This window comes from Opisthorchis viverrini (genome assembly GCF_000715545.1).
Source record: "Opisthorchis viverrini unplaced genomic scaffold opera_v5_20, whole genome shotgun sequence".
NCBI classification, from domain to species: Eukaryota; Metazoa; Platyhelminthes; class Trematoda; order Opisthorchiida; family Opisthorchiidae; genus Opisthorchis; species Opisthorchis viverrini.
This window is the reverse complement of record NW_008751676.1, coordinates 2,331,001-2,358,790: the sequence shown is the minus strand read 5'-3', so window position 1 is coordinate 2,358,790 and position 27,790 is coordinate 2,331,001. Positions and strand designations below refer to the sequence as shown.

The following is a 27,790-nucleotide window of genomic DNA, read 5'->3' as shown; positions in this document are numbered from 1 at the left end:
TCATCTGCACATTCCAGATCCAGGAGGTTTTGTCAGCAGATATTTGAAGACATTTGAAGATATTTTATCTATTACCCCATTTTCTGGTCGATCACAAATGTGAATAGGAATGAGCAGAGTGGGAAGACCTGACGGACACCAATTTATGCAGGAAAATTTTTGGAGAGTTATCCGTATAGTCCCACACGCTCGGAAGTCTTAGTGTACCAAGAACATACTATAGTGACAAACATCTGAAGCGCTCCTTGGTGAGTAAGCGTGGTAAAAGGAATAGAATGGTTAACAGAATCTAATTCGCCCGGGAAATCCAGGAATACCAAAGCTGTGGGTCGCTCATATATGTGACATTATTCTAACACCTGAACAAGTGTGAAACTTTGATCAATGCACCGTCTATCGCGGCAAAATCCCGCTTACTGCTTTCACGTCATTTCTCCACGCGCCACCTTAATGTGTCGAAAGACAAATGATACCAATACGACTGAAGTCAAGCTGACCCTGCGGTGATAGTTGCTTCCAACCCGGAACCAATTTGTGGAGGCGCGCATCACTGTTACCAATGTTCAGTCTCGTGGCGATAAGTCACCCAGCTTGGTGTTGACCAACATTGTCCATGTCATCAAAACTTCATTTTTTTGGAAAGTAAAAAATAACCAAACTTTTTTAACCACAATTTAAACGGCTTCTGTAGATCGCATCTATAGGTCATCTGGGGAGGAATTCTAGTCTGTTCTGAGAACCCTTAATGGACCGAACGGTGAATCTGACTTGAGTTCTAGATGAATTCACCAGTGGTTTACCAGCAACGGGCAAATTCCGTAAAATACGCGCGATAGTTTTCAGCTTACTTATGACTCATTAAATATGACTGGCTTTTGGGTGTGAAAACTGAGTGGTAGTTGTGAGCAGATGTTAATTAAATGTGGTTTGAATGCGACAAACAGAAACTACATATTCGGCTATCATCGACGTTTTTCGGGATCCAGAAGCAGCATGTAAACACTATGTTTACGAGCGGTTTTGACGCGTATCTAACAAGCCTACCTTCACCGGTTTCTTGCACAGCTGCCACGTTAAACAAGAATAATTATTTGTGTTTAAAATCAGAACATGCATCCGCGCTGGTTGTACGAAATTAAATGCCCGATAACCGTTTACCTGGTATGTGGATATACTTCTTCATCGGAGCGACATACGTGATTTCATTTCCGTTAAGAAGACTTAGTTTGACCACCAGCAAGTCGCACATTTTCAATCCCGTGACTGTGAAATAAGGTTCGTTGAGTAAGTGCACTTGTGTGGCATCATCCTGGAAAATGGCCAATTCCACTTGATTTCCAGCTGGCAGCGGATTCCAGCTGATAACGGCGGAAGTATCAGTGAGTCTCCGAACCGAATACGTGATAGTTTCCATGACTGAATTTGAGATAAAAAAATTCCAATTAGAAAGTATGTTGGCATAATCTGGGGATTAATTTCATTCCAGGTGGGGAGTTGCGGTGAATGGATTACATGAGAACACATTGCTACGTGGGCGACGAACACATGTTTGCCTTTCATTAGATTTGTCTATAAAGTAGCTATCTGGGAAAGTCATTTTGGGAATATCTGTGGGTGCAGTGTACAGCCGCAGTACACCGGACCGTTGCTAACGAAGCTCGTCACTGTTTCCCGCAAATGAGATCGAACTGTGTTTAGTTGGATTGGTGCGGTACGAAACACAATTTTGATTAAACTTGTATTTTAAATCGGGTCAGAAGCTGTTCTATAATTCATCCCGTCAAGTATATCTGAGGTAGGAAATACACAGAATCAAAATGTGTTGACCAATGAAGTCCCACTTAGTCGAGAAGCAAAATGGACAGTTGGTTAGGCATTGTACAGAACAATCAAAATGAATGGGAACAATTGCAAATCAGATCTAGCACCACTAAAACTCTTCCGCGATTAATGGGTGACTTCACGGGAAAGTGACACTTCTCATGAAATAGTACAGCATTCAATACACATTATGGTGTATCATGTGGTGAGAGCAGTGTAAAAATTAACTGAGGGTTGAAACCGTAAAATTCTCATCCAGTAGTCCAAATACTCATTGGTGGCTGGCGGGATTTGGCTGGACTAGAGTGTTCTTTACATCTGACATAAAACGGCGATGTGATGACCTGATAACTTCGCAAACCTTTGCGAATTACATTTATTTTTTCGTCATACAATGTATGATGATGATGGGATGTATGGTACAGTTTCAGACACCAGCGCTGAAAGCAGTTGGAACTAATGAATCGAAACCAGACTGAACAGAAATTGCCCCTTTATGGATTACGTGCAATTTTGATGGAACAAATTGGGACAGGATGGTAATTTGCACATCCCGGGATGGGGTAGTATAAACCAGGTAATTATGATATACATTCGGAGAAATTCACCTGCAGAGAGAATAACACGGCGTGTCAATATCGATCGTAGCGATTAGGTGTCGGTATCCACTAATGGTATATTGTTGATAACAACATGTAATCTTATCACTGCACAGCTTTTAGATCGTCCATTGCTGTATGAGAAACCATATTTAATGGAACACTAACAGACAATTTCATCAGCGTTTTTGCGTAGTGGTTCACAATTGAACTGATCACCGAACTCCTTAGTTAAGATGCTGCTAGGGAGATTTCTATCCCTAACGGGTCTGTAGGGGAACTTGCGCTACACAAAATCAAACCCTATGCTGCATCTCGAAATGATACACTCAAATGTCTTACAGAACGAATTCAATCTGGGAAGTTTGCCAAGTGATCGGTGTCTAACTCATTACGTAGATGCTACTGAAACATTTTAACGAGTAGACGGCCACTCTGAGACTATAGAAACAGTTTTGAACTGAATTGCTGCTTGTCTTTTTGTGATTGCATGATAAGATGGAAAATACAGACACAATGTTTGTCTGTCATGCGCATTGCAGGGAAGACCGCTTTTATGCGAAACACGCAAGTCAGAGTCACTTAGTTGAAGGGACCAAATCTTAGAGTTCACTACGCATTCTTTCACTAGGGATTGCACATTATATTTGTGGACTAGGCTACACTCGGAACGACTCCTGGAATTATCCATTTGGATTTGTTCCCTCTGACAGACTTGATTTATCTCAGCTCCAGTTGAAATCTGAAAAGCAATTCAACAAGAATCGTATGGAGTTTAAGGAAACTGATATAAAGAATGACAAACTGCATACTAGTGTTCTATTGCACGTCCAGTATAGAATTGTTCTGCTCCATCTTCAAATATACCCACTCATGGTTAAGGCCAGACTGAGCACATTTACTGACTAAGTAGAGAAATTAAAAACTAACGCACAGTTTAGACATTTGTTTGTAAACTGGAATTACGCCACTCCATGGTCAGTTGACGTCATCCAGCAAAGTAAAGAAAAGATGAGTGGCCAAATTGTTGGTAGAACACAAAATCATGCTTTGTGACACTATAATCCCGAAACAGCGAGCACCATGAGCGATCCTGCGGTGAAAGTTTTGCAACCAATATAACTGAGATACTCACCGGGATTTGTGCGCAACCTCAGGAGGTTCGATAGAGCACGGAATGATTTCCCTCCAGAATATGTTTTGGTAGCCTCGATTTGGTACGTGTACTCGCTAGCTGCTCGCAGATTCTCCTGTTCTGTTTGTGGTAAACTCATTCTTTTTGTACCATCTGAACCTTTTCGGATAATGGTGTAGATTATTTGGCATGTTTCCAGACCGCTCGGAGGTGTGAATATTACAGATTGTGAAGTAGATTTGAGGTTGTTTGCCACTTCAATTACAATCGACGGGAAGGGGACTTTTTCTAAAGGTAGAACGATCCAAAGAACAAGCTATTTTATACATTTGAAATTACCTATCGGAATATCTGCATCACTAAATTTTACCTAACTTACACAAGTACATTTTTAATGTGAGATAAACAGTAAAAGTGGAAAAAAGTGTGTTTCATAAATCTGGATCTTCTTTTGCTTGCAAGATCGTGAACGTCAGGAAGCGAAGTTCACACTTTGTGTTTGGGAAGGATTTGTTAGTAGGATGTGCTGGTACGTTGCCCGAAAAATGGAATGTCCACCTATGCACTTCCATTCTCAAGTTAGTTTTGTGTAATGTTACAACGAGGTAATAAAAATCTCTGTTCACTAGGCTAACCGTTGTGTGTGCATGATTGTCCTAATTTCAGCAGTTACTTAGTAAGGACTAAATGCAGTACCCTTGCTGCGGAGGCTAACAAGAGACCGCCGGAAAAAACTCGTAAACAATTATTTCAATCTCAGTTTCAATGTTTTGAGAACGTCATAAGCGAGAGATTCGACTCGATTCCAGATAAGTCTCCCGTCAAAACCAAACTGGTATGCAAACTGGTATGCATGTGTCGAAATTAGATTTTCTTCACATGCAAATGTAAATTTTTCCTGTCTTAGTCACAGGTGCGTCAAACCATAAATTATCTGTTTCATCGCAACACATACAATTTGAAAAGAAAATTTATCTTGTTAAATATGGCGTAATCATGTAGCAGCAATCGGGAAGATGATGTTAATGGTCTGAATGTCAAGAATGACCGTGGCAAATAGGGGATTTAGTTTTCCCACCGAGCTAAGTGTGAACGTCTGTCCACTACATTCACAATCAGATATCGTGGAAATACACAAGTTTCCTTCTTTTTAAATACGTTTTATGTATAACTTTCCTAGCTTCCCTTTGGCTCACCCACATGCACTGAATGATACTTTCTGTCTCTTGCGATAGTTCGTCCAAAGATAACATGTGAATTTCGCACAGTAAATCTACTGTTAAAGACGTCCCTTCCGTTCTCAAGTTTTCTAGTGGACGGATGCAGACAACCACACCCAGCAGGTTCATGCACTACAGCTATACAAAAATGCAACTTTTCAAATGACTGCTTTCTCTAGCCTAGGCCTTTTTGTTCTATATTCTCACAAAATTTTCAGGACAAGAGATTAGAAAGGATTTTGTAACAATTTGAAAGCGTTAATTTAAGGACATCGAGCTCACATCTGGAATTCACTGCAACACTAGCAGTTACATCACCTACTTGTAGTTGAATATTATTTCGAGGCCTTCTCTCAAAGGTATTAGCTTATTTTATCGAATAGCAACTTCGTGGACTGTTAGTTATTACCAGCTAATTACTACTGGTTTAGTTTAGATGTCCTATTCATTCATTTTATTGGAGAACTTGATTTAAAAACCGCGGCATAAATGTTTAGTGGCCAAGATTTTCAGGACTCAGTTTTGTTGTGACCAAAGAACCTCATGACCCGAGATTTCTGAAATGTGTCAATCTGAGAATAACAAAGAAATCCTCAAAAAACTTCAGATTTCATCTTTCTTCAGGGTTTTTTGCACCGAAACGCGGAGCAACTGCTCACGACAGATCATTTTCAAGTCTTTCTTTCCACATAATTTGCTCAACTATTTACTTTTAGCGAAGTTTATTTGAATCTATTACCTTTGCGGCAGATGATGATGGCAATCGTGACGATAACGTTGATGTTGATCATTATGGTAACAACGATAGTAATGACGGTGACATTGGCGATGGGTGCTACGATTGGGATGGCTTACCGTCTCTACGTTACTGTCATCAGCCATGCGATCTTAGCGGATTGGATGACCACCAACGACGCTTAACTGTAACCCAGATTTCACCAATCAGGTGGCCGATTGTAAGGAAGCCTTGAAGTAATCGAATTTCGTAAAAATGATCTTTGATATTGTCCGTCATTCAGCAGCACGTTTGCATCACGAGAAATGGCTTTTTCATCCTAGTTTTGTTTGGTGTTGTTGTTCTAAGCCAAGTGACCCGTGTGTCAGCAAAGTGTTTTGTGAGGAGAAGCCCTTGCCCGGAGGAATTATTGGGCGATCAAGGATGAAGTAACGTTCTTCCTGTTGGTGAAGTCTCATCAGACGACTTTTACCTTCTGTGGTATGTTTTGATGGTGCGAAATCGCATAACTTCTGCTAACTATATATTATATCAGGAAAGCTTTCTTTTGAAAGTGTTAAAGCTTTTGGTACATGAAATAGTATGATATCTTGATGGATCAGCTGAGTTTGTGATCAGAGTGTTGACGCATCCCCAAACCACCTAAAACCATGTATTTCATAATTTTATATAATTTAAGGTTAAAATTTTTATTACTCACGAGATGGACAGACAGCTTTTGAATGGAACAGAAAAGGAAGGGAGAGTCAGTTATCTTCATGCGCCTGCTTTTGAGCATAAAGCAATGTATATAGGCAAAGTTGATCTGAATTTAGAAGCGTTACAATGCATGTTTGCTAAGGGTCTAGAATCAATAGTTTGATTTGGACATCGAGACGAACCAGTGGAGAATATTGAAAAGCCTATTGGCGATAAGAAAGAAGTTTCTTCCAGTGTGCCGTACAGAAGAAGTGGAGCGGTTTTCTTCGTGTTATTGGCTGTCCTCATCAGTTTAAAAGATAAATCTAGTAAGTGAACGAGAGGCCACAACCCAAGATAGTCAGGGAAACCACTCTGACTCAATGTATCCGGGTGTTACAGATGCTAATGCACTGGCGTAACATGTCACGGGTTTCCTTTGAGATTTTATAATAATGAAACTGTTGCACTGGCTTTGCCACATAAGTTAATCGATCGCAAGTTTGCTACCCAGAAATGATGACTTTTCTCAAGAGGCAATAAGCCCCATTGGACATTTCTTATGAATGGCAATAATCAAGAAACAAACCGTACTCACTCCGTTGTTCCAAAGGCGACAGGTTTCGCCTTGCGCAAAAATTCTCGGGAAACGGTGGGTTTGTTTTCATCACTAAGGCATTCATTTCATTAAACTTTGTTCCAGAAATGAGCAAAGGGTAAATTTAATGTAACATCTATTTCAACCCTTCCATCCATCTGCTTAAACTAGCTGTCCAAAGTACCGTTTTGACTCATACGACCTGATCCAACAGTCCTCACAAGATTGCTTTTTTACCTCGTTGTTGCGCAATAAGTAGACTTTAAATCATTCGAATAACGAATAGTTTTCTGATTTTTTGTTTCAGGGAGAACAAATTTCGTGAATCAAACATGCAGTAAAACTATTATTTATTTTATGTATTTGGAAGATTCCGAGCCTGGTTTATACTTTTCATCAGGACAATTGTTCTCTCAGATTTGTTTGCTTGTATGTCATCATCACTTATCTAACACAAAGTCACACAAGCTCTGTGCATCCCCCAAAAAATACCCCAGAATCGAAAGCATTGTTATATTTCAGGACTGACAAAATGCAACAACGCTGATGGTTGATTACAATCAACTAATGAAGCCCATTCCTCCAGGAAGGTTAGCTTCTTCCTACCCCCATGTATGTATGTGTCACCAGTAATCTTGTGCATATACGTACATACATAAACAAAATTTACTTACATTCAACTGGCTTTGCCACCACCGTCTCACAGTATTCACTGACAGGTACCTGGTTAGCCATCAGGCGCACTTTATAAGAATAAAGTACTCCAGGAACCAGATCTGTAAAAGTGTGTGTGGTTGTTTTGACAAGCACCGTCTTCGTTTTCACATCGGGTTCGTCAGATAAACGCGATATTTCGTATTCGAGTTGACACTGTTCATGTGTCTTCTGGTTCCAAGATACACGTTGACCGAGTTCATCTGTCGTGACCTGTAGGTTTTCGACACTAGAAAGATCTAAAACGGAGAAAAAGTTTGTTCCCTCTTCGATCAATTAAAGCTGTGTTGTAATAACGAGTCCTCGACAACTACCTGTTGCTCTGGAGTCCAACTTGACACAAAATACTTCAAGAAACAAACTCATCCCTCCTGAACAGAACACTGAAAGTACCGCTTGCCAAGAGTCTTTCCTACAAACTGGCCTCTTCCGAGAAAAGGTGTGATTAACTATAAGTAGGGTCCCCTAAAACAAGGTTCCTTACGTGTGTTGTCCCACCAGAAAGTAACAGTCAGGTAGAATGTTACTTTTCATTGCCCGAAATGAGTGTTGGAACGAAGTTTGCGCTGATTACCAGTACTGAGTAAACTCTGTCTTAATAGTCCGAACGACCGCACAAATGGTCTCGTTCGAGTAATCGCACAGCAATGTGTCCAGTGGCCTAATCTAGGTGAATGTGCACATAGTTGACGCACAAATGAAAATAATTGAAGTGGTTCCATCGAAGGCGATAAAATTCACACTCCGGTTGTTGCAACAGCCCAGACATATACGAAGAGCAACCAACACTGCGGATTGTGCTACACTTTTGACGATTTCTTCCGCTAGGGAGCAAAACTCAAAGTTGTGTGCAGTGTTGTTGACCCTAAATCCATCTGCGTCACTGAAGTGAAAGGTCTCTTTATGCGTATTATTATGCTAAAATGTTGTAGGAATACAAGAAATGGCGGAATTTGGCAGGAGGGGTGTTAGAAATGTGAATCATAAATGTACAATATTAAATCGAGATTCGATGTACCCAAACACTAACAAACACTAACAAGCAAACCCACAAACACTAACAAACCAAAGGTGAAGTGAGAGGCGAAATTGAGGAATATGTCGAAGGCATCCATCTTGTGGCCATGCATACTCGACGTTTTACATGTGATGCATGAAATCAGTACTTAATGTCATCACAATTATGGATAGCGTGCACTGAGAACCGAATAACTTCTGCAAATAAGAAACCTGTTTCTCTATTTCCAAGACCTGTGTGCATCTGGAATACTCTTCACTAACCTGGATATTCCGTGTATAAGATGTAATTGTCAGAGATGGCAAGTAGGATGGTACCCGCGTACAACTCAAATAGCAGCTCGTAGGATGAGCAGGACTGAAGCCCATCAATCCTGCCTGAATTGCCGAGAAATTCGTGTTTTGCTGTGCGTCCCCCATTGACCAGCAAAACTTTCACCTTGTTCCAAGCAGTTGTGCCTGTCCATCTAAGCTCCAAATTGTGATTCTCCACTTGTGCACTTTCCAACTGGAAGCGTTCACCAACTAAAACCAAAAAGCTTTCGGGTGTCAAACGACTTTTATTACACAAAGCCTTGCATGGATTCCGGTATAATCATCTTTGAGGCTGAAGAAAAGTCAAGGAAGGGAGTGAACCGATTGACCACAATCCCAGTTAAGTCCATTTCTAACGCGGCCCAAACGAGATGGATACTCTCTCTTGATAATTAGATGTATTGACGTTAAAATGCGAAAAGTACTGCACAATTATTTCATTCTTCTTGGAACTCACCATTTATTGTTAACTAGCTGTCAGACTAGGCCGCCGTGCGCGCCAGCGGGTTAACATGTGGAACCTGGGAACTAATCACCGGAGTTTAGTTTCCAACTCACAACTCGTAAACACAAGATAAGTACAGAATGACAAATAACAAACGAATTTAACAAACTGCGATTTGATGCGCATCAGTGGAAACTCCGTTTAAACTTAGAGGTAAGTCTACGACCTCAGGATGAAATGTGGTTTTCCGCTTACTAACGTTTCAAGCAAAGAAACAAAGGCTTAGAATTCTTTTATGTGGAACAAGCTTTTTAACTCTTCTGGCTATCTAGTTATCTTTATCAAGTTGTTTACAATTTGTATCATGCTTCCAAAATTGAAACCCACTATTGTGAACACCACCCAGAGGTCTTCAAGATTAGGGCTACTGAGACGGCATTCCCTGATGTAGGAGTTGATTGTCTATCTTCATAGTCTGTACCTTGCTCCAAATGCATATTTTAAGCGCTTTATGGCCTTAACAATAAACTGTCACTTTGCCTAGCTATGCCACCAATCACGGGACAGAAACAGTAGAACATACCATGATGTGGAGTACTGACCTTTTTGGTGTCCTTTTAGTAGCATGGTAACAAATCTGCATCCCGGAAAAATTGGTGGGCAAATTAGCTGAATTCCCTTGGAGCCACCTTCCACCGGGCGTAGGCTTACAGAGGAAATGCTACGGTAAAAAGTTGGTCAACCTTTTGGAAGTTCTATATTAGTAATGTGTTGAGTTTGCCCAATTCACCCAAGACATTTGTCTTCAGAATAAAACAGTAATAAACGCTATCTTTTAGTTCAGTGATGATCGAACATATCAGTAGGTGCGGCATATTTGATGTGTCGCCAAACAGGTGCTGCAGGACCTAGCCTTAGTTAAAAACACGGTGAACAGGCAGCAGTTGGAGACGTGCTCATTAGTTATTCTCACTGCTTGTTAACTGACGTTCATTCTGATAAGCAACCTGCCGTGGTCTCTATTCGGGTAAGAACGGCATCGTTCCTTTAATTAGTTGATTTTCGTTGGCTACTGGAAAAGCTGGACCGATCAACCACTCAGTAAGCATTAGTTGGGGCAATTATGCAGTTGGCTCAAGAATTGCGCTTTTATTTTCCAAGTCTGCTATGACCTACCCCTTGTGACGCGATGGGAAGACCGGCTGACCGGACGCTAAATAGGCATCAAGTTGAAGACTTTACAAGAATTCACAATGAACCAGCCAGTAAGCAGATCCTGTGTGGTTGGTTGTTGTGGGAACCGTGATGACAGGTACATTGGTACAGGTAGTGAATCAACTACAGCACGGCAAGATGCAATGCTACCGGAGAACGATTCTCTTTGAGGAGCTTGCCTGATCTCAGTAGATATGAATATATCGTCCGAAATTTACCAGGATAATATTATAATAGTTCATAATAGGGGCAGCTGTGGAAATTTAATCCATCCAAAGCTGTCAGTGAAGAACAGTAGTCCGAACTGGCAAGCACACGAGTCCTGTCAAGTGCGGTAAGCCATTCCACAAATTGTTTGTAATGTACTTGAAAAGAGCACCATCAATCAATTCTCGTACTATCGGAACATTCTGGTGCAACCTTCATTTCTCCATGAGAGAACTTCTGTGTTTGGCATATGCTTTTTGCTAACTTCAATGAGTTTCTAAACCTGACGTTGTTTGGGGCAATAGTTTTCGCCTCATTCTGTATACATCTACCAATGTTTAGACAAGTCACGTGACTGGGACCTCAGACTCACAAGGTTTGAATGGAAGAACAAACGATGCACCAAATGATCAGGAGCGCTTTACATCTTCCCGTCTCTCACTTCAGACGAATGTTCGCCGAACTCGACGGATAAATCAAGAGAAACTTGATCATTTGGAGATAAACAACTGAGCTGCAAATGGTTTGATACTGCCAACAATTCAGGCGATATGTGCCAAACAGTTAATTGCCTGCAGACCTTGTCTATCGACAAGCTTTCTTAAGACAACAGCTCCGGTTCTACTGTAAGTGCCCGCTAAGGTCCGTTCTTCCATGTAGCATGACCTATCGACCACTATTAGATCGACCGCAGACCTGGAAAGTAGCCAGATATAACGGCAGTCTGATGGCCATATTATGAAGTAGTGAAGAGCAGCCAGCGAACATGGATGACTGCTGAAGAACAGTAAGACTTGGATTCCTACAATAACGGAGCATTCCAGTGAAATGAAAAGTTAGGTCCCGAACTATTACAAAACAAGAAGGCTGGTATGAATACGGACCTTTTGGAGCAGCTGGAAGCCCGGATCCAGGCTGGGCATTCAGCTTGAAGAACAGATCAGCATTCAAGAAACGTATTCAAACTACCGGTGTTTGGTCATTGCTGGTTCAGGCAACTCGACGCAATGAATGCATGAGTGGTTCTTATGATTGAAAGTTACCGGAAATGGGTCAAGCAATTTGCCTTCCGCAGACATCAGTTGTTTGAAGGTTTGGTAAATCCTTTTTATGTTTAGGAGGGTTTCATTTCTGGATAAGACGCCTCTGGAAGGAAGCAAGCCCTTCAATTACTAATTGCTACTGGTGTCCTGGACCCTATATTAAGCGTATATCTAATGTTATTTTAAATCTTTCTTCGCCTGCCGCCAGGCGGATGATTCATTCAATATATCCGCCAAAAAATCTCACCTTATCTGCTAGACACAGATGGTTGGAGGTTCCTAACGTGGCTACTTCTGTGATTTCATGATTGCTGACTTTTCCGAACACCACAACAACCCCTTTCGTTGGTGCTGGTAAAGAACATTTGCAGACGGCTGACTGAATTTAGGATTGTACAGACATATCAAAACAAATGAGAACAAGAACTTAACTTAACTTAACTTTGAAACGTCACGGAACAACAAATCTACACCTGGAGCTGTTTTGCCGCGTTTCGGTTTCGGCCAGGAAGAATTTATCTCGAAGTACCTCTGGTATTTGACTATTCGGTTTTGGATAGCGGAAAAATAACTAAAAAAACAACTGTTAATTCGATTTTTACGTTTTTGTCATAAGTAGACCGAATGCCGTGAAGCACCTTTACGAGAGGACGGTACTTATGGTAGTCGTTCGGGTGCATCGTAGCAGTTCTCAGCTCTTCGTTTCAATGCACCTCGAAAAATGTTTTATTGGTGAAGGCAATTCACTTGATATATGATCCGGCAGCTGCCAGTGATGAGTTAATGTGGAAAAGGCTATTAACCATTCATCCGAATTGATGGTTTTCCTTTCTTCTTTCTATGGAATTTATCATATCGACTGTAGTTTATCTTGTCTAAGTTTTCGAGATTTCAGCGCTTCGACATTGGAAGAGAATCTGACTATGAAACACTCCGTAATGATACGAATGGGGGACAATCAGGAGGGCGGTCAATTCAAAGCGACATGCTACCATGTGTTATGGGGCACATTTCGATTTATCCAAGAGTCTGGCCGAATACATTTCGTTGGTATCCAGTCTCATGGCATCACAGCAAGCCATTATTAGTATCTGTAAACACAGGCTGTATGTCTAATCAAGCACACAAGCATCATGCTTTCTAAACCTATTTTGATAAAATCGTATTGATCTGAACAGAAAGGAATACCATATTTATTTGGATAGTCTGCCGATAAGTAAAAATGCTCTGCACGGCTTACGGGATTAACTTATTTGAGTGTTCGAGTAGAAAGTATCAATCAGTCCTTACTTTCTGGTGTTCGTGCTTCCATTGCTGGCAAAATTCTTTCATAAATATGAACCGTATCGTACATTACTACAGCCACAATGTTATATGTATACACAGAAGCTGGTGCTAAGTCGTCGAACTGCACCCACGGACGATTTGTTGACTTTTGTACTGAAGAGCCGCCCAGAGACTGAGTTACATGGAACGCCATAGAACAGTAGCTTTCTGAAATGGTTGGTGCCGTATTGAAGAAATGAACTTGAACAGCCGGATTTCCTTCCACAATTTTCACCGTTGCCTCAATGTTGGCGACAAATTCCTTCACTGGAAGGCAATGAAAAGAGATTTCCCAGTTGCGATTATTAGATGTATAGACTTTGATGAACAAGTTGTAACAGGCTGGCGTCACTCACCAGTCTATTTTTTACTACCAAATAATGCTATCTCATGTACCCAAAGAAGGGCAGTAAAGCATAATGGCATTTTATACGCCAAAGGCAAAACCACCACCGTCATTTTCAAAATTACCGCTCAGACTTATTTAACCTTCATTTCGGTATTCCAACTAGGCAGACCGTACTTATTTCCGATACCAACAGAGGAAACATTCTCAGAACCCTATAATAAGGAAGTATGTGAATAACGAAGTTATCGAGCCAGGAGTAAAGCGTTTTGAATGCATTTGGGGTACCCACATTGTAGACCAAAATACAACACAACATCTAAAACATAAAAGTCATGGTGAGTTTTGTCCCACAGTCGCACGGGATCTTCAAGAACCATTTCCTGTGTAAGAACACCGGTTAATGAACTCTCTGGTTACATAGTGATTCATCCGGAACATTTCTTTTACACCGATGTCAACCACGACAATGGCCTTCAAAGCGATTTTATCTCGTACGCCAACAAGCGCTGGGTATGCACTAAATAACACCACAGAAAATCTTATACGATGTCGGATTTCGTGGCCACGTCGGTTCACTATAGTGTTGTAAGACTTAGGAGCCAACGAGCTTGGTGGATGTGGAGAAGTTAACTGATGGGGTTGTGAACCGTAGGCACCATATTTTTAATAAATCTGGAAATGCTTGGATTGGACGACATTTTCCTGACCGTTTTTCCGTTTATGAACGCCATTTTAAAGCGTTTACTGATGCGTTATAGTTTCACGTATGGAGTCTGGAGAGCTGTTTGAAGCCATTCGTTTTAAAAATACGTAGGAACTTGGGGGAGACTTTTGAGGGGTACATACAAGGGTTTCCCATGTTTCCCAGTTTCCATATGTACACACCAGGCACTAACTTAGTTGCTAGCTCAAAATCACTGATCGGCCGAAGAACTTCTAGCCCACCCGGCATGTGGAAAAAACATTCATGGGTCAACTCCATGACAGGATATTAGAACACGATAGTAAAACAAGCTTTTACAGTATAGATTTAATACACTACTCCCGAAGTCATCGAGGACTTAGAGAGTTCACATCTGGGGAGCGCGCCCACCCGATGGAACTCAACGAGGGCAAAATCGGTCGTGGGTTTTCAAATGGTTTTCAGCAACCTCGTGAGTAGTGTATTACATCTATACATATATCGCAAAATCCTTAATATCGTACCAACCGAAACTTGAGGCAGCCTGGTGCATTACACTTAGTTGCTTAGAAAACATCATAAAAAAACGAGAGATTCAGCTGCGTTCCAGGTGAGTCTTCTGTCAAAACCAAATTGGTATGCAAAGGACTTTATTTTGCTAAGCTTTTACAGTGACTTGGAGGCGGTATCTCTACTCACGGAGGTTGCTGCACGCGTGGAGCGCTGCCCTAAGCTGCTGATGGAAGCATCGGACTCATCTGCTGGCTGCCGTGCGGGAAACAGGCCTGCAATTGTGTATACAAACGAGGACATTTAATGGGCGTAGTCATCGCGATCAGTCACCTGGCCGGTTTCCAATGTTTCAGTCCACCTTGGCCATACCTACAGACTGGTAAGCAATAAATACCCCTGAATCAATCACATTTGGTTGAGACCCTAGTTGGATCATGTATGCAGCAGAAAGTGGTCGGAATCACGAGGCGGGCCGTACCCATCGATATATCAGAGAATGAATCCTTCATAGATTATTGGGGAAAAGGATTGGAATATTAACCGAGTAGTACCGTGTAGTTCCGCCGTTCCTGAATCGGCAGTTAGAATTCCAAAATCACTGCACGTCTACCAGCAAGAAAGCTGTTCTGTAAACTATTTGTAACCGCTAGTGAGCTTCTATGTTGTCTGACTATGTTGGGTGGAAAGCAACACAACGAACTGGTGTATAGAATTACGACCGATAGGCAAGCTTTTACTAAAAACGTAATATAACACGGCCAAAGTGTAAATAACTAATGGATACGACCGTGGATGTCACAGCAGATGGACACGCAGATAGGCATAGAATGAAAGGCGGGCGCGCGTGAGAGCACTCGAATTACTACCTGCATTGACAGAGATATTTTGTGGTAATCGGGGAGTGCGCCATATAGGCTGTGTCCGGTCTCTCGCGGAGAGTATTACGGGAAGCGAACCAAATTGACAGAATGTAAATGATAAACGTTTGATTAACGCCATTACGAATTTGACTTTGGAATTAACTGGTATGGGTGGATAGGACAGTGAGTCTGTTGGCACATTACGTGACCGAGTTACCGTGGTTTGTGCTTCTTATTGCACTCTAAAACCAAAGTACCTGCTGTATTCGTACTCGTATTCGTATTCGTACTGTATTGTACTCGTTTCCTGATCACGCCACTGCGAGTCATTTATTCCAGATTATTCAGGCCTTAATTCTCAAGACCTCTTTAACACAGCGAAACAACACAGTCCGTGTTGTGGTCTGGACATATAGTTTGAGAATTCACGAGTGGCAAAAAATACTACATGTGATTTCAAACTTTGGGGTTCGCGTAAGGATTTCATATTGGTGCACTATCATCAGAGATACGGTTACTTGTAAGATGTTCGAATCAATTTAACAACATGCGGTCTCCCCGTCACTTTAAAATGACATGCTCAAATTCTGTGTCCTACAGCACTAATTCACAGTTTGCGGCTGCAAAGCAAGGTACCGCCTACTGCAGAAAAAATTTTAGGAAGATTCCTTTGAACTATTTTGACACAACCAGTCTACGGATACAAAGAACTTGTCACAGCCGCACAGACACCTGAAGCAAGACATTCAAAAGACTCCTGTTCATAAGGTCCGACTGGTTAAGAAAATCCAACACACCCTTGAATTCAAGAAACACTAAGTGTGAAACATCCACACGTCCATCACCCAAGGTTACTGTGACAGCTGACAAAGATTCGCTTTGTTAGAATATAATACAGAGAGCAACCCTAAACTCCACACCGCAATTCTTTAGGCATTTTACTTCGATGATTCCACTGCGCCAACGAGATAGGCTATTCGCTTACTGGCAGTCTGGCATACTGGTAGGTTATCAGAGTGGCTGTCCACTTAACCAAATCTTCATCGCTGACCAACAGGCAATCAACAGTCTCATAATAACGAAGAACCAATGGTAGCAATATTCTCCATCCAAAATGTAGAACAGGTTGTATCATACCTCCAAAAAGCCCTGTGGATGGACTAACAAGTGTGTTTCTTGGGATATTAGGTTCTATTTTAAAGCTCTACCCAATGTAAGGCAAGAAAAAATTGCAGTGTCCTGTCACTAATTGCAAAGGTCTATGCAGTGCATTATGTTTTGCACGTGACTACAGGCTTTTTGATCATATTTTTACCAAGCCAAATAAAGGTTCCGTATCAGCGGTGCATAGCCGCGGTAAAGTAAACATCCATCCATCCATCCATCCATCCATCCATCCATCCATCCATCCATCCATCCATCCATCCATCCATCCATCCATCCATCCATCCATCCATCCATCCATCCATCCATCCATCCATCCATCCATCCATCCATCCATCCATCCATCCATCCATCCATCCATCCATCCATCCATCCATCCATCCATCCATCCATCCATCCATCCATCCATCCATCCATCCATCCATCCATCCATCCATCCATCCATCCATCCATCCATCCATCCATCCATCCATCCATCCATCCATCCATCCATCCATCCATCCATCCATCCATCCATCCATCCATCCATCCATCCATCCATCCATCCATCCATCCATCCATCCATCCATCCATCCATCCATCCATCCATCCATCCATCCATCCATCCATCCATCCATCCATCCATCCATCCATCCATCCATCCATCCATCCATCCATCCATCCATCCATCCATCCATCCATCCATCCATCCATCCATCCATCCATCCATCCATCCATCCATCCATCCATCCATCCATCCATCCATCCATCCATCCATCCATCCATCCATCCATCCATCCATCCATCCATCCATCCATCCATCCATCCATCCATCCATCCATCCATCCATCCATCCATCCATCCATCCATCCATCCATCCATCCATCCATCCATCCATCCATCCATCCATCCATCCATCCATCCATCCATCCATCCATCCATCCATCCATCCATCCATCCATCCATCCATCCATCCATCCATCCATCCATCCATCCATCCATCCATCCATCCATCCATCCATCCATCCATCCATCCATCCATCCATCCATCCATCCATCCATCCATCCATCCATCCATCCATCCATCCATCCATCCATCCATCCATCCATCCATCCATCCATCCATCCATCCATCCATCCATCCATCCATCCATCCATCCATCCATCCATCCATCCATCCATCCATCCATCCATCCATCCATCCATCCATCCATCCATCCATCCATCCATCCATCCATCCATCCATCCATCCATCCATCTATCCATCCATCCATCCATCCATCCATGCATCCATCCATCTGTCTGTCTGTCTATCTGTTGTAGCAATAACCTGCGCGCTTATGCTAAGACGTTTTAAAAAATAGAACAGAACTTGTTTTGTCACGTTGATTTCCTAAAACTTAGGGTTATGCCATCAGATGAAAGTGAGCTAGGTGATTTATTCTCTACAAATAAGCAAGACTGTTCTGAGTTAATTAGTGAAATTTGGACGTGAATGTTTAAAAAACGACAATTTTTAAGGATTTAATGATTTCCAGGTCTAAGCCTGGCGAACGATTGAATGTTGAAACGATCCAATATTCGGAACATGATTAATTTATTGAGGAACATGGACCTACATTGTCTGCAGAACATCAAGTCTGGTCGCGAAGGGATAGTAGCTGAAATGAAATTAAGAAACAGTTTAAATGTGGATGTAATTTAGAAAAACAGCGCGATCAAAGCTCACCGGTAGCCGAATTTTTTCAACGCATTTCTCAGACAGAAAATTTCTCCGTTATGAACATTTTTACATAAGTTCCTCCGAACACTTTCTATTCAGCGAATTGGCGGTGTACGTTAAAAGCCTCATGTATTATATATTCTTCGTGCGTAAAGATTAGTGAGCTAACAACTCAGCCAGCCAATTACGGTTGATGCTTTTCATCCACAACACCCTCTGACTGAAGGTTGGGGAAGTGTATAAATAAACTCTCCATGGTCCTTTTTTCATCAGAAATGTATGAGTTTATGGACTTTGGCAGTCTTCTTTGTTCCATATTTGCAAAACCAGGTTGCAAACGCTGGTCTTGAAGCTGCTTCCTTCAAAACCATAATCTGGAAAGTGTTATCTACACTTATCTATGTGACAGGTGCACTCGACTCCCCCTATGCTGTTCCTGATGCACTTTTACCACTACGGAATGGCTTTAAACTGTAGCTTCTGCCTACCTACATCCATGAAATATGGGTGCAATTAGACTGTGTAACACGTAGCGTAAAGTGTAGCATAGAATGCCGGATACAAATGGTTAATAGTCTCGCTTGATCTGTGTTTCTAAAGACTACATGGTGAATAAGGGTGGGGACTGAATCATACACCCGATCGTCCGTCGATTCGATAAATCGATCCCGTTTTTCGTCCTCTCACACTGAAGTAAGCCTATTGTATGAATGAAACAACGCTAGTTTCGATGAATTTTCAAATCATCTGAACTGAGTGATGAGCGGGTTGACCATACAACTGAGTTCGCAGGTGCAATAAACCAATCCTCTTTGACAAAGACTCACGGATTTTTTATTATAGTTACGGGAAACTGTTACGGGGAAATTCCAAACACTTTCAAGAAAGAAACCGGTTAGTTGCTTTGTAAATTTGGGCATTTTCAGCTTTCCTCGAAAGCAATAGTGAAGTAACACCAACTTTTTTCCTTACAACTGAGTACAATCACCCCATCACAAATGCAATCTTACTGACCTTGTAGTCTTCTGATTGTCTTTTACTCTGTGCAACAGTGAGGACTGAAGTTAGTCGAGTTTACACGGGTGAGCTAAGCCAGGATTTTCCGTGAAATGACCTGTCCGACGATCGGGTTTAGTTTGAAAATTGGGAGTTCTTTTTCTCGAATACCACCCAACCTAACACAAAACCGCATTTCATCAGATTAGCCGAGGTGAAGTCACTTGCTGCAGCAAACATGTCCGAACGACCGAGTGTAAACCGGAAACATATCGAAGAAACCGACAAACTAGCTGACGACCTCATCTTCAGGATAGTGATGTAACGATTACTTTAGCCTGTATACCTCTATTCTTCTGTTTATCTTTACGCCACCAACATGGGCCACACAGAACAGAGCTGATACTGCTGAAGAGTAAAAGTGAGTCAACCGGTTCGATTAATTGGTAGTATGAAAATACAGATGTACCTCTACAGTTATCGCCGATTAAGTGAAAAAAGCTGTGGTGGTGTTTGACTGCCACTACAAAAATCAAAGGTCCTGCTGCAACCGCTCTAAATTACAGATTTTCGACGAGCTACTGAAATGAAAAACCGGTTTGTTGCTTGAGAACTGGGAGTATGTGTACAAATCAAAGCGGCTTGTGCGAACTTCAACATGTGAAGTGAAAGTGAACCGGATAATTGTCACAAAAACTTGGTGATAAATGGTGGAAGAGTCGAAAAGTTGTGTTCAACAGGCGGACGACTGCGCAGTTGATTGTGATGACGACCTATGCAGAATACTAGTATTTTTGCGACCATTGTAACAAGGTACTAACAAGTCCGTTTAAATTTGTTGTTCTAAATGTTTTCAATGATTGAATAACCATTTATCCTCATGCACTCCTGATTGCCGATACGAGAAAATAATAAACATGTCCATTCTGAACATATGTTCTTTGGGGGAGGTCACTTATTAGACGTTCATTTCCACATGACCTTTTGAATCTTCTAATGAATTGAAGATATCAACCCTCGACCGGGCGGTGCACTAGATTTTAAAGCTTGTTTTGACCAAAGTTACCATAAACACAGACCAATACTCATCCGGGCCGCTTGTTTGACGAGCAACCGTGAGTTTCGGTGTTCCTGAACGCTGCTGGCTTTAAGTTCCATAGAATGTCCACGAAAAACAAAAATCGAAAAATTTATTTATCTAACTTTATGTGCGTAATTTTTTATTGAACTAAGTGTTCGATGCGATGCGGCAACGAAACATTCACAAGAGCAACTGCTAACTGTTCTAGGTGCCCTAAGCTTCAGGTCACATCCAAGATTATTCAGTATCATGTTCATTTTGACAGTGATCAGTTTAAAAGCTGTCTACGTGGTATGGCTCCGGTGAACTCACGTTCAATGAATTACTTTTATGTTGCAGTTATCCAAGAATGGCCAAAAATTAATGTTCTTGAATAAGAACATCATAAACGACGGATTTAGCTGGGATTCGGTTAAGCCTTCTGTGAAAACCAAATAGGTATGCAAATGAGTGTATCTGTCAAATTTCGTGTAATTTGGTTTCAAGTGAAACACAAGCTTGACGAAAACTTGAAAAATGCACCTTTTTTGTGAGTCCCAGGAAAAACTGCGGGCTGCCGAAATGCTTCTAGTACCGTTACAAGTAAGGTGTTGGGCCTACCCAATAGATTGGTTTATTTACAAAAAGTTAGGACGGGATAAATCCAGAGTTCACCTGAACATTGCATGTACGCCCATTGCAATGAAGGTAACAGCCCTAGGAATTAAGTTATCCACGCTGGCTTCAGTAAGTTATACGTTTCAGTTATAATATTACTTGGGTCTTGATTTCTTGCGATTTCCACTGTTTTGAAAATTCCGACACTGAAACACCACATTATTTCCAACTTGTGTTGATGCCTTCAACCCTTTCATTGAATAGATAAGAAGCTTTCCTAATAAAATGTACCCCTCTAATGTAACCCTCGTTGATGATTCTAGGGAGTTTTTTTCAAGGGTATGCACCTGTTGAAAAATCCTAATTCCAAAATGCCATCAGCGGCACGAATCTATGAACGTGCTACCTAGGTGGCATATATTATATTCATCTTGATAGCACGTGTTCATCAGGAACAATTTATAATAGTTTGAATATTTCTACCGTTCTGTATCATGCCGCGATGAAATAAAAGTTTTGGAGATATGGAACCAAATCAACTTACATGGAAGGATACCGAGTGGCTTCGACGTCACTGACCTCTGAAACAGCGTCTTCGAATTGTGGAGAACTTTCACTCGGAGTTGGTAGGCCAATTCAAGATCTCTCCGATTCTGGATGTACTTAAAAACACCGGCTTGCACCTCTTCAACCTTCTGATTATCCTTGGTATAAAGCTCAATTTCTATGCGACATTCATCAGTTCCAGTCGGTGCTGAGACGTAGATGAACTGATTGGTAGTTCCAGCTTCATTCTTGACCCGGGGAAAAATAGTTGACGCTTGTTGTGTTTCTGTTGATCAGATGTAACGAGAGTGTATTAGAGCACTTGAGTGAGACTATGAAACTAATGGTCAGCAAATTAGGCTGGTCTGTGGGAAATAGGACGCAACTGAAAAACGAATATGTGTTCCCTTGAGAGCGAATAGATTTATCAGTAATGATCCTGGATTTAGGCCGGTGGGTGAATTAAATTCAGGCCAAAAAACATGGGGACTAGTGCGGTGTCATTATTGGAAATTATTGGCCCTGTGAATCTCGGACACTTCAGATCATCTATGGTTCCAACTTATAATTGACCTGTAGAGGGAGGCCAATCGTCTGTGTCCAAAACAGGATTATGCAGCCAGTCATCGTTCAAAAAACCAACTTGACACTCAAGAGCTGCCCACAGATAATGAAAAAACCGTTGCTTTTTGCCTTCTTAGTTTTATATGTGTGCAGGTTACATGGGAAAACCGGATGTCTCCGTAGAATGGTTTTACATCTTGAGATAGCAAAAATCCAAATACAGAACACAGCTACTTTATTTAGCAATCATAAAGTAAAAAGACATCTTAATCACTCAGTTTTTTCGCCGGATTTAGCCAAAAAGCCAAGTTGCGACGTTTTGAGGAAGGGATTATTTATTGGCGCCGACATCGTCGACGATCTTAGCAACTGTTTACTTCACCTTTACGGACATCATCAATGAGGACATTGTCAGGGTCTCTTTAAAAAGCCGACCTCAAACCGTTCACATTTTCAGACACGTCTCCCCCATATGACTATCAGTTTGCTTTATCTATTCCAGTTCCTTTGGTTAGCGAGCCACTCTGAGGAAAAACTGAAGCAACTTTCAAACTAAGTTAACAAGATCTATTAATGTGGTTCATGGGAAGTACATTTTTAGATGTAGCCACTTACTAGTCATATCCTTGATGTTGGGACTGCATTGAGGCAATGTCTAGTGACCATATGTGCCATTTGCCCTCCAGATATATATATATATATATATATATACATGTGACTCTTTGTGTGCTTTGCTGGAGGCCTTGGCAGGACGAAGTCAGTGTAGTTCGTGCTACGGGTCATTATCCAAAGTCCACCTGAATGTTCAAGCTCTACTTGCATAAGGTAGTTGTGGCGGGCTCGTATTCTGACCGTTTCAACTTATATTTTGTCGTTTTTACACATTAGTGTCCTTTAAATAAATGAGCGTGGGTCCACGCTAATGAGGGCTTAGAGTTCACCACCTCACTTAAGGCATCCGATGAACGATTTTTGTCGCACAAAGTGCAAACACGTCTATCTCTTCAGAAGAGTTATTTAGGCTTCGTGTACCACGCAGTATTAAGTAATGCTAACACGCTTGTCTTACATGTCAGAAGTCTGGAAATCTAAACACAGAGTGGCGAAAGAAGTGTACAAGGGAGGATTATTCACGAAAGCGAAAATCGGGATCAGCAGGCCTTTTTTATATCGTTTTATCACATTTCTACCCCAGGATAATAAGAATTGAGTGGACGAGAATGATGTGAGTACAGGTACCTGCCCACAATTAGGTTCCCTATTCTGACGAATCTATCCTCACTTAACGTTAAATTACCAGTCTGTCGTCGTCCCTGGCTTAATTTCTCTGCATGCAGGTTATCGTAAGCGGGAAAATTCAGCAATCTGGCTGACAGCTAAAATGTACTTCGAAAGGACACCCCCAGTGAGACTTCTTGAACTTTAGGGAACCACGTGATTTCGAAAGACATTCTTGAATATGACCATCGTGTTCCCATTCTAACAAACTCTGATACTTTCCAATCGGTAGAATAACGGTTAAAAAGAATCCTTGAAATCCTTAGAAGGGCCACACAAAGAATTCCGGAAAGAATAGTGGTAAGAATTCATTTAGAACAGAGCATCGAATGGGGGACAAATCGCACAACCCTTCAGTTAATGTCTCCGTACACAAACCATGAAGATCCTGAAGTCTAGGAAACTATACCTACTCTGGACCCTGGTATTGCGATCTGTGTGTTGAATGTGGAAGAATACTCCGGTAATTTAGCGTTCAAATCATCTGTAATCTACAGGGCGGTATGCAGCCGTCACAGCTTCCACCCGTGCACCGTACTTTCTTGATTTTCTCTAGGTTTGTGCTTGTGAGAAATCAAAGTTTCAATCAATACAAAGCCGAACACGACTTACCTAGAAGGCATAGACTTTGTCTTCCGTTGTTTCCTGTAGGATAAACAACGTTTAGGTGAATATAAATGTGGGATCCTGGAAGGTTTATGTATCCTACTGAATCAGTGACATAGACATACGTGCTCCCATATAAATGATAATAGAATGTGGTGGATTATTGTATTGATTGGGTGGATCAGTGACGATAAGCAATCGTTCCTCAAGTGAAGCGTGGTAAGCGGGGCAGATGGGTAAAGCGGAATGAGAAAAAGGTACGGGAGACGTGGCCATTCAAGAGCAGTCGCGAAAAGTGCAAAATGAGTTTAGCCTCACTGACAGACAACGATTAAACCAACAGCAACGGTCTGTAAAAATACCGGGTAGTAGCAACTAACCGGAAAAGTCCGTTTATATGGGTGCTGTAACAGTTTGATTTAGGCAAGATGTTCGCACATCAGAGGACTAGGTGACTATTAGGCCCAGAAATCAAGTGACACACTAACGGATGGCCATCTGACAGCGTTGATCTAGTAACCTGACTTACTGGCGTCCTAATGACGTAGCCGCCCACAAGTGCGGCTTCTATCTTCAAATGTTGCTGCTTTGTGCTAAGCTGTTTTCTGTTAGGTGACGAACAAAATACCCAAATGGTCCACGGAATGGATGTCGTAGTTCGGTAGGGGTCACATAAAAATTATTAGTAATAAAATAGGTTCCGCCGTGGTATCTAAGTGGACAGACGGGGTGGAATGGGACGACGAGCTAAACACTGAACAGCGTTCAAATCCGTTGCATTGGTGGGTGATATACCTAGGCGTAATCGAATGGGGTGACGTTTACTGATCACAGGGAGGGAACTGTAGTATCAGACCCTTTCTGGGTGAAAACTCGTGTTTTGCATTCAGATCAAGTAGTAGGTTCTAATCCTTATGGACTCGTCTATATTTCTTTCAGAGTATTCTCACTTCAAAAGTTTTCAAAACAATTCTCACAGTCCCTATGCAAGCGTCAGTATGAACTAGAAGAAGGTTGTTTGCAAGTGTAAAACAAACAGGATTTGGCAGGGAGTAGATCAAGGTTTACAAATGTCCTTCTGGCCCAAAGCTGTGGCCAAGAAAGAATGTGAAGTCGAATCTTCTGTTTTAACTTGATCTGATCTCACTCACTGAGGCCTTCGGGTGCAGGTTGTGAATGTACATTGGTGGTTATAGGAGTCATATGCCAACGAACAGAAGAGGTCACTAGGAAAAACCATCACACAAGAAGGGCACCACAACTCGGAACACGTTGAGTGGAAAACGATATTCCAAGTGATTTCTGGAGCCAGGTACCGGTAATAAAATATACTGTAATCAATTGCGCAAAAATCTAGTGCTTCGTGGGAGCGCTACGATCTCGAACTGTTCCAAAGTTTCATCCGAACAATCAGAGAAATCTGTACCAATCGTTTGCTTGGATAAGTTGAGAACTAGCGGCTGGGAACATGGGAACGTGGTCCCAGCATTTGCTCTTCTCCGCAAACCATGTACTGACCTTGGAAATTCTTCCTGATTCAAAAAGCGTCACGGAACTTATTTTCACTGTAGCCCGAAATTAAGAGGCGTCGGTAAGTTACGCGGTAAGTTCCTGACCCACAGGTGTTGGGCTCATCCCAGTCAAGCCAACCGACAAATGTAGTTGGTACATTTTAGGTAAGTTCTTCCCGTCATTCGTGAAGTTTACGTACTTTTTATGCGGAAAAATCTCTCCTGTGAAAAGTAACCAGTGGCGTCCACCTTCATGAGTTTCCATTTCCTCGTGGATTTCTCATTTCAATATCTATCAATAGCCAATCGGCTGATATGCATACACGCTCATGGAACTCAGTGTCATTCTATTCTAAGCAATCCGTGTTTGGCGGTGCCGAAATCATTATGATGTTAGCGACGACAAGGACGAGGGTGGCTGGTCCTCTTTATTACATTATCCTCCATGAGAACGATCGTTATTTAGATGGATAGTCTGACTGCTCACCAGTAGCCGAAATACCCGAATATCTTAATATCTTGCAATAAGAACTTAGCTACAAATTAAGTTTGTGTTGAAGGGAGGCTCTAACGAAAGGCACTTCGAGGCCGTAAAATTCACCTGAGGTTTACAGCACAGATTAATTTCAACAGCAGGAAGAGGTCACCACTGAAAACGTGAGATCTCCCCGCACCACGAACAAAAATGTACTTCAGCATCCTGATACGACTATGGGTCTGAAAAATCGATCATCTGATTCGGCCGGCACATGTTGATCCTGCGTGAACTATGAAAATAATACTAAGTCTAAATGAAACCATAAGTGGTGTACCTTTAGTGATGCTGCAAAAATTTTTCCGCGTATATCTTTACACCATGACATCTGCTAACTTCGTTGAACTCCCAATTCATCTAGGAAGACCACGGTAAAGCACCGTTTTTTACTCGTGTTAAACCAGATCTCTTAACAGACAGGGTTAAATGATCAAGTCTAGGTAAGTTTGTTTATTTGGATGTAATCGGCCAATTGCACCAGTCGGTAAAGTATGGATACCCATACCCATGTAACCTCTAGGTAACATCACTAATGTACGTAACGCGCGTATTTTTCGATAACCTGATGTCAGGTGTCGTGATCTAACAGACAAACTTAGAGTAGTAACCGTGAGTATGTCCCTCGACTGGTTCTGATAATGTGGACATACACCAGAGAACCAAATCATCGTTCTCCTCGCGTGTTTAGATATACAGTTTGCAACTCTCGTAGTTTGAAAAGTCGGTTTAATTCAGGCAACCGAATCTACTCTTCCGCCACGCTATTTCTTTCATTCCTAAAGGAGACCCACTGAGGCTAACCTAAGGGCGAGGCTTGTGCTTACATTCATTCCTAACTTTCTTCCCTCTTGTTGACCACACTTGATAATTAAATGTGATTTTCAGCTTATGTAGCCTCCCGAAAAATTAGTTATCAAGGTGCCTTCTAGATGTCGGACAGGACAATCATATTTTTCAAGCGTGAACAAGTCCACCGGTTCAGAAGTCACAATTCAGGTGCGTTCAGTTTTCGCTGTTGGAAAGCTGGTAGTACATTCACTTCGCATGTCAGATGTCTGGAGTTCAAACTCCGGTAAGGCTAAGGTTAAATACCACTGATGAGCATTAATGAGAGAGAAAATCGAGTCCTGTACATCCTCCCTTTGGTATAGACTCACCAGAATAATTGCGACAGAACGCGTGCTAGACCCTTCAAACGAGATTGATATGCATGGAAATTCCAACGAGCATAACACTGACTGGCTTGTTCTCTCGACACACACAAACCCATCTGGTCGTAAGGCGTTTTTTGAAGCTAGAAATTCTTTATCCGAAATTTCCTCTTTCCTGTCATGAACTCCGAACAGTCAAGAGGACTTCAGGCAGATTGCAGGTTTTTTCGCCTTACCTTTTCCGATCCACGCTCTTTCGTAGAGTTACTGCAGTCAATGTGTGGTTACTTACATCCTTCCCAACCCTGCATCCGTGCATCTGAATCATCATTGACAGCAACACACCAGTAGTACATACTGGTGCTTAACTGCTATACAAACATGAGGTGGCCTCAGTGAAGAGTGTAAAGAAGTAGGAAGGACAGGAACCTTGTACGGAATTGCCCTGTTTCCACGAGCATTTTCCCAACAATTGTTCGGAACAAAAAACAATGCTTCCTTTGATAGACGGTTGTTAGGCCTACAAGTACATGCCCCGACTATCAGAACTTGGAAGAATTAATCTGCTACTTCGGAGAATCGGATT

At 41.8% G+C, this 27,790-nt stretch overlaps 1 protein-coding gene across 1 annotated transcript; it reads right to left on the bottom strand.

The window, feature by feature from the left end:
- On the bottom strand, positions 1-26,883 carry T265_01840 (hypothetical protein; the record flags this gene model as incomplete). Its single annotated transcript, XM_009165950.1, has 10 exons — positions 1-197; positions 1,159-1,416; positions 3,556-3,843; positions 7,501-7,740; positions 8,783-9,092; positions 11,143-11,186; positions 13,034-13,387; positions 21,558-21,807; positions 24,537-24,612; positions 26,855-26,883. 10 exons carry the CDS (start codon positions 26,881-26,883, stop codon positions 1-3), a joined length of 2,046 nt encoding a protein of 681 aa, XP_009164214.1.
- Positions 26,884-27,790: the final 907 nt, after the last annotated feature.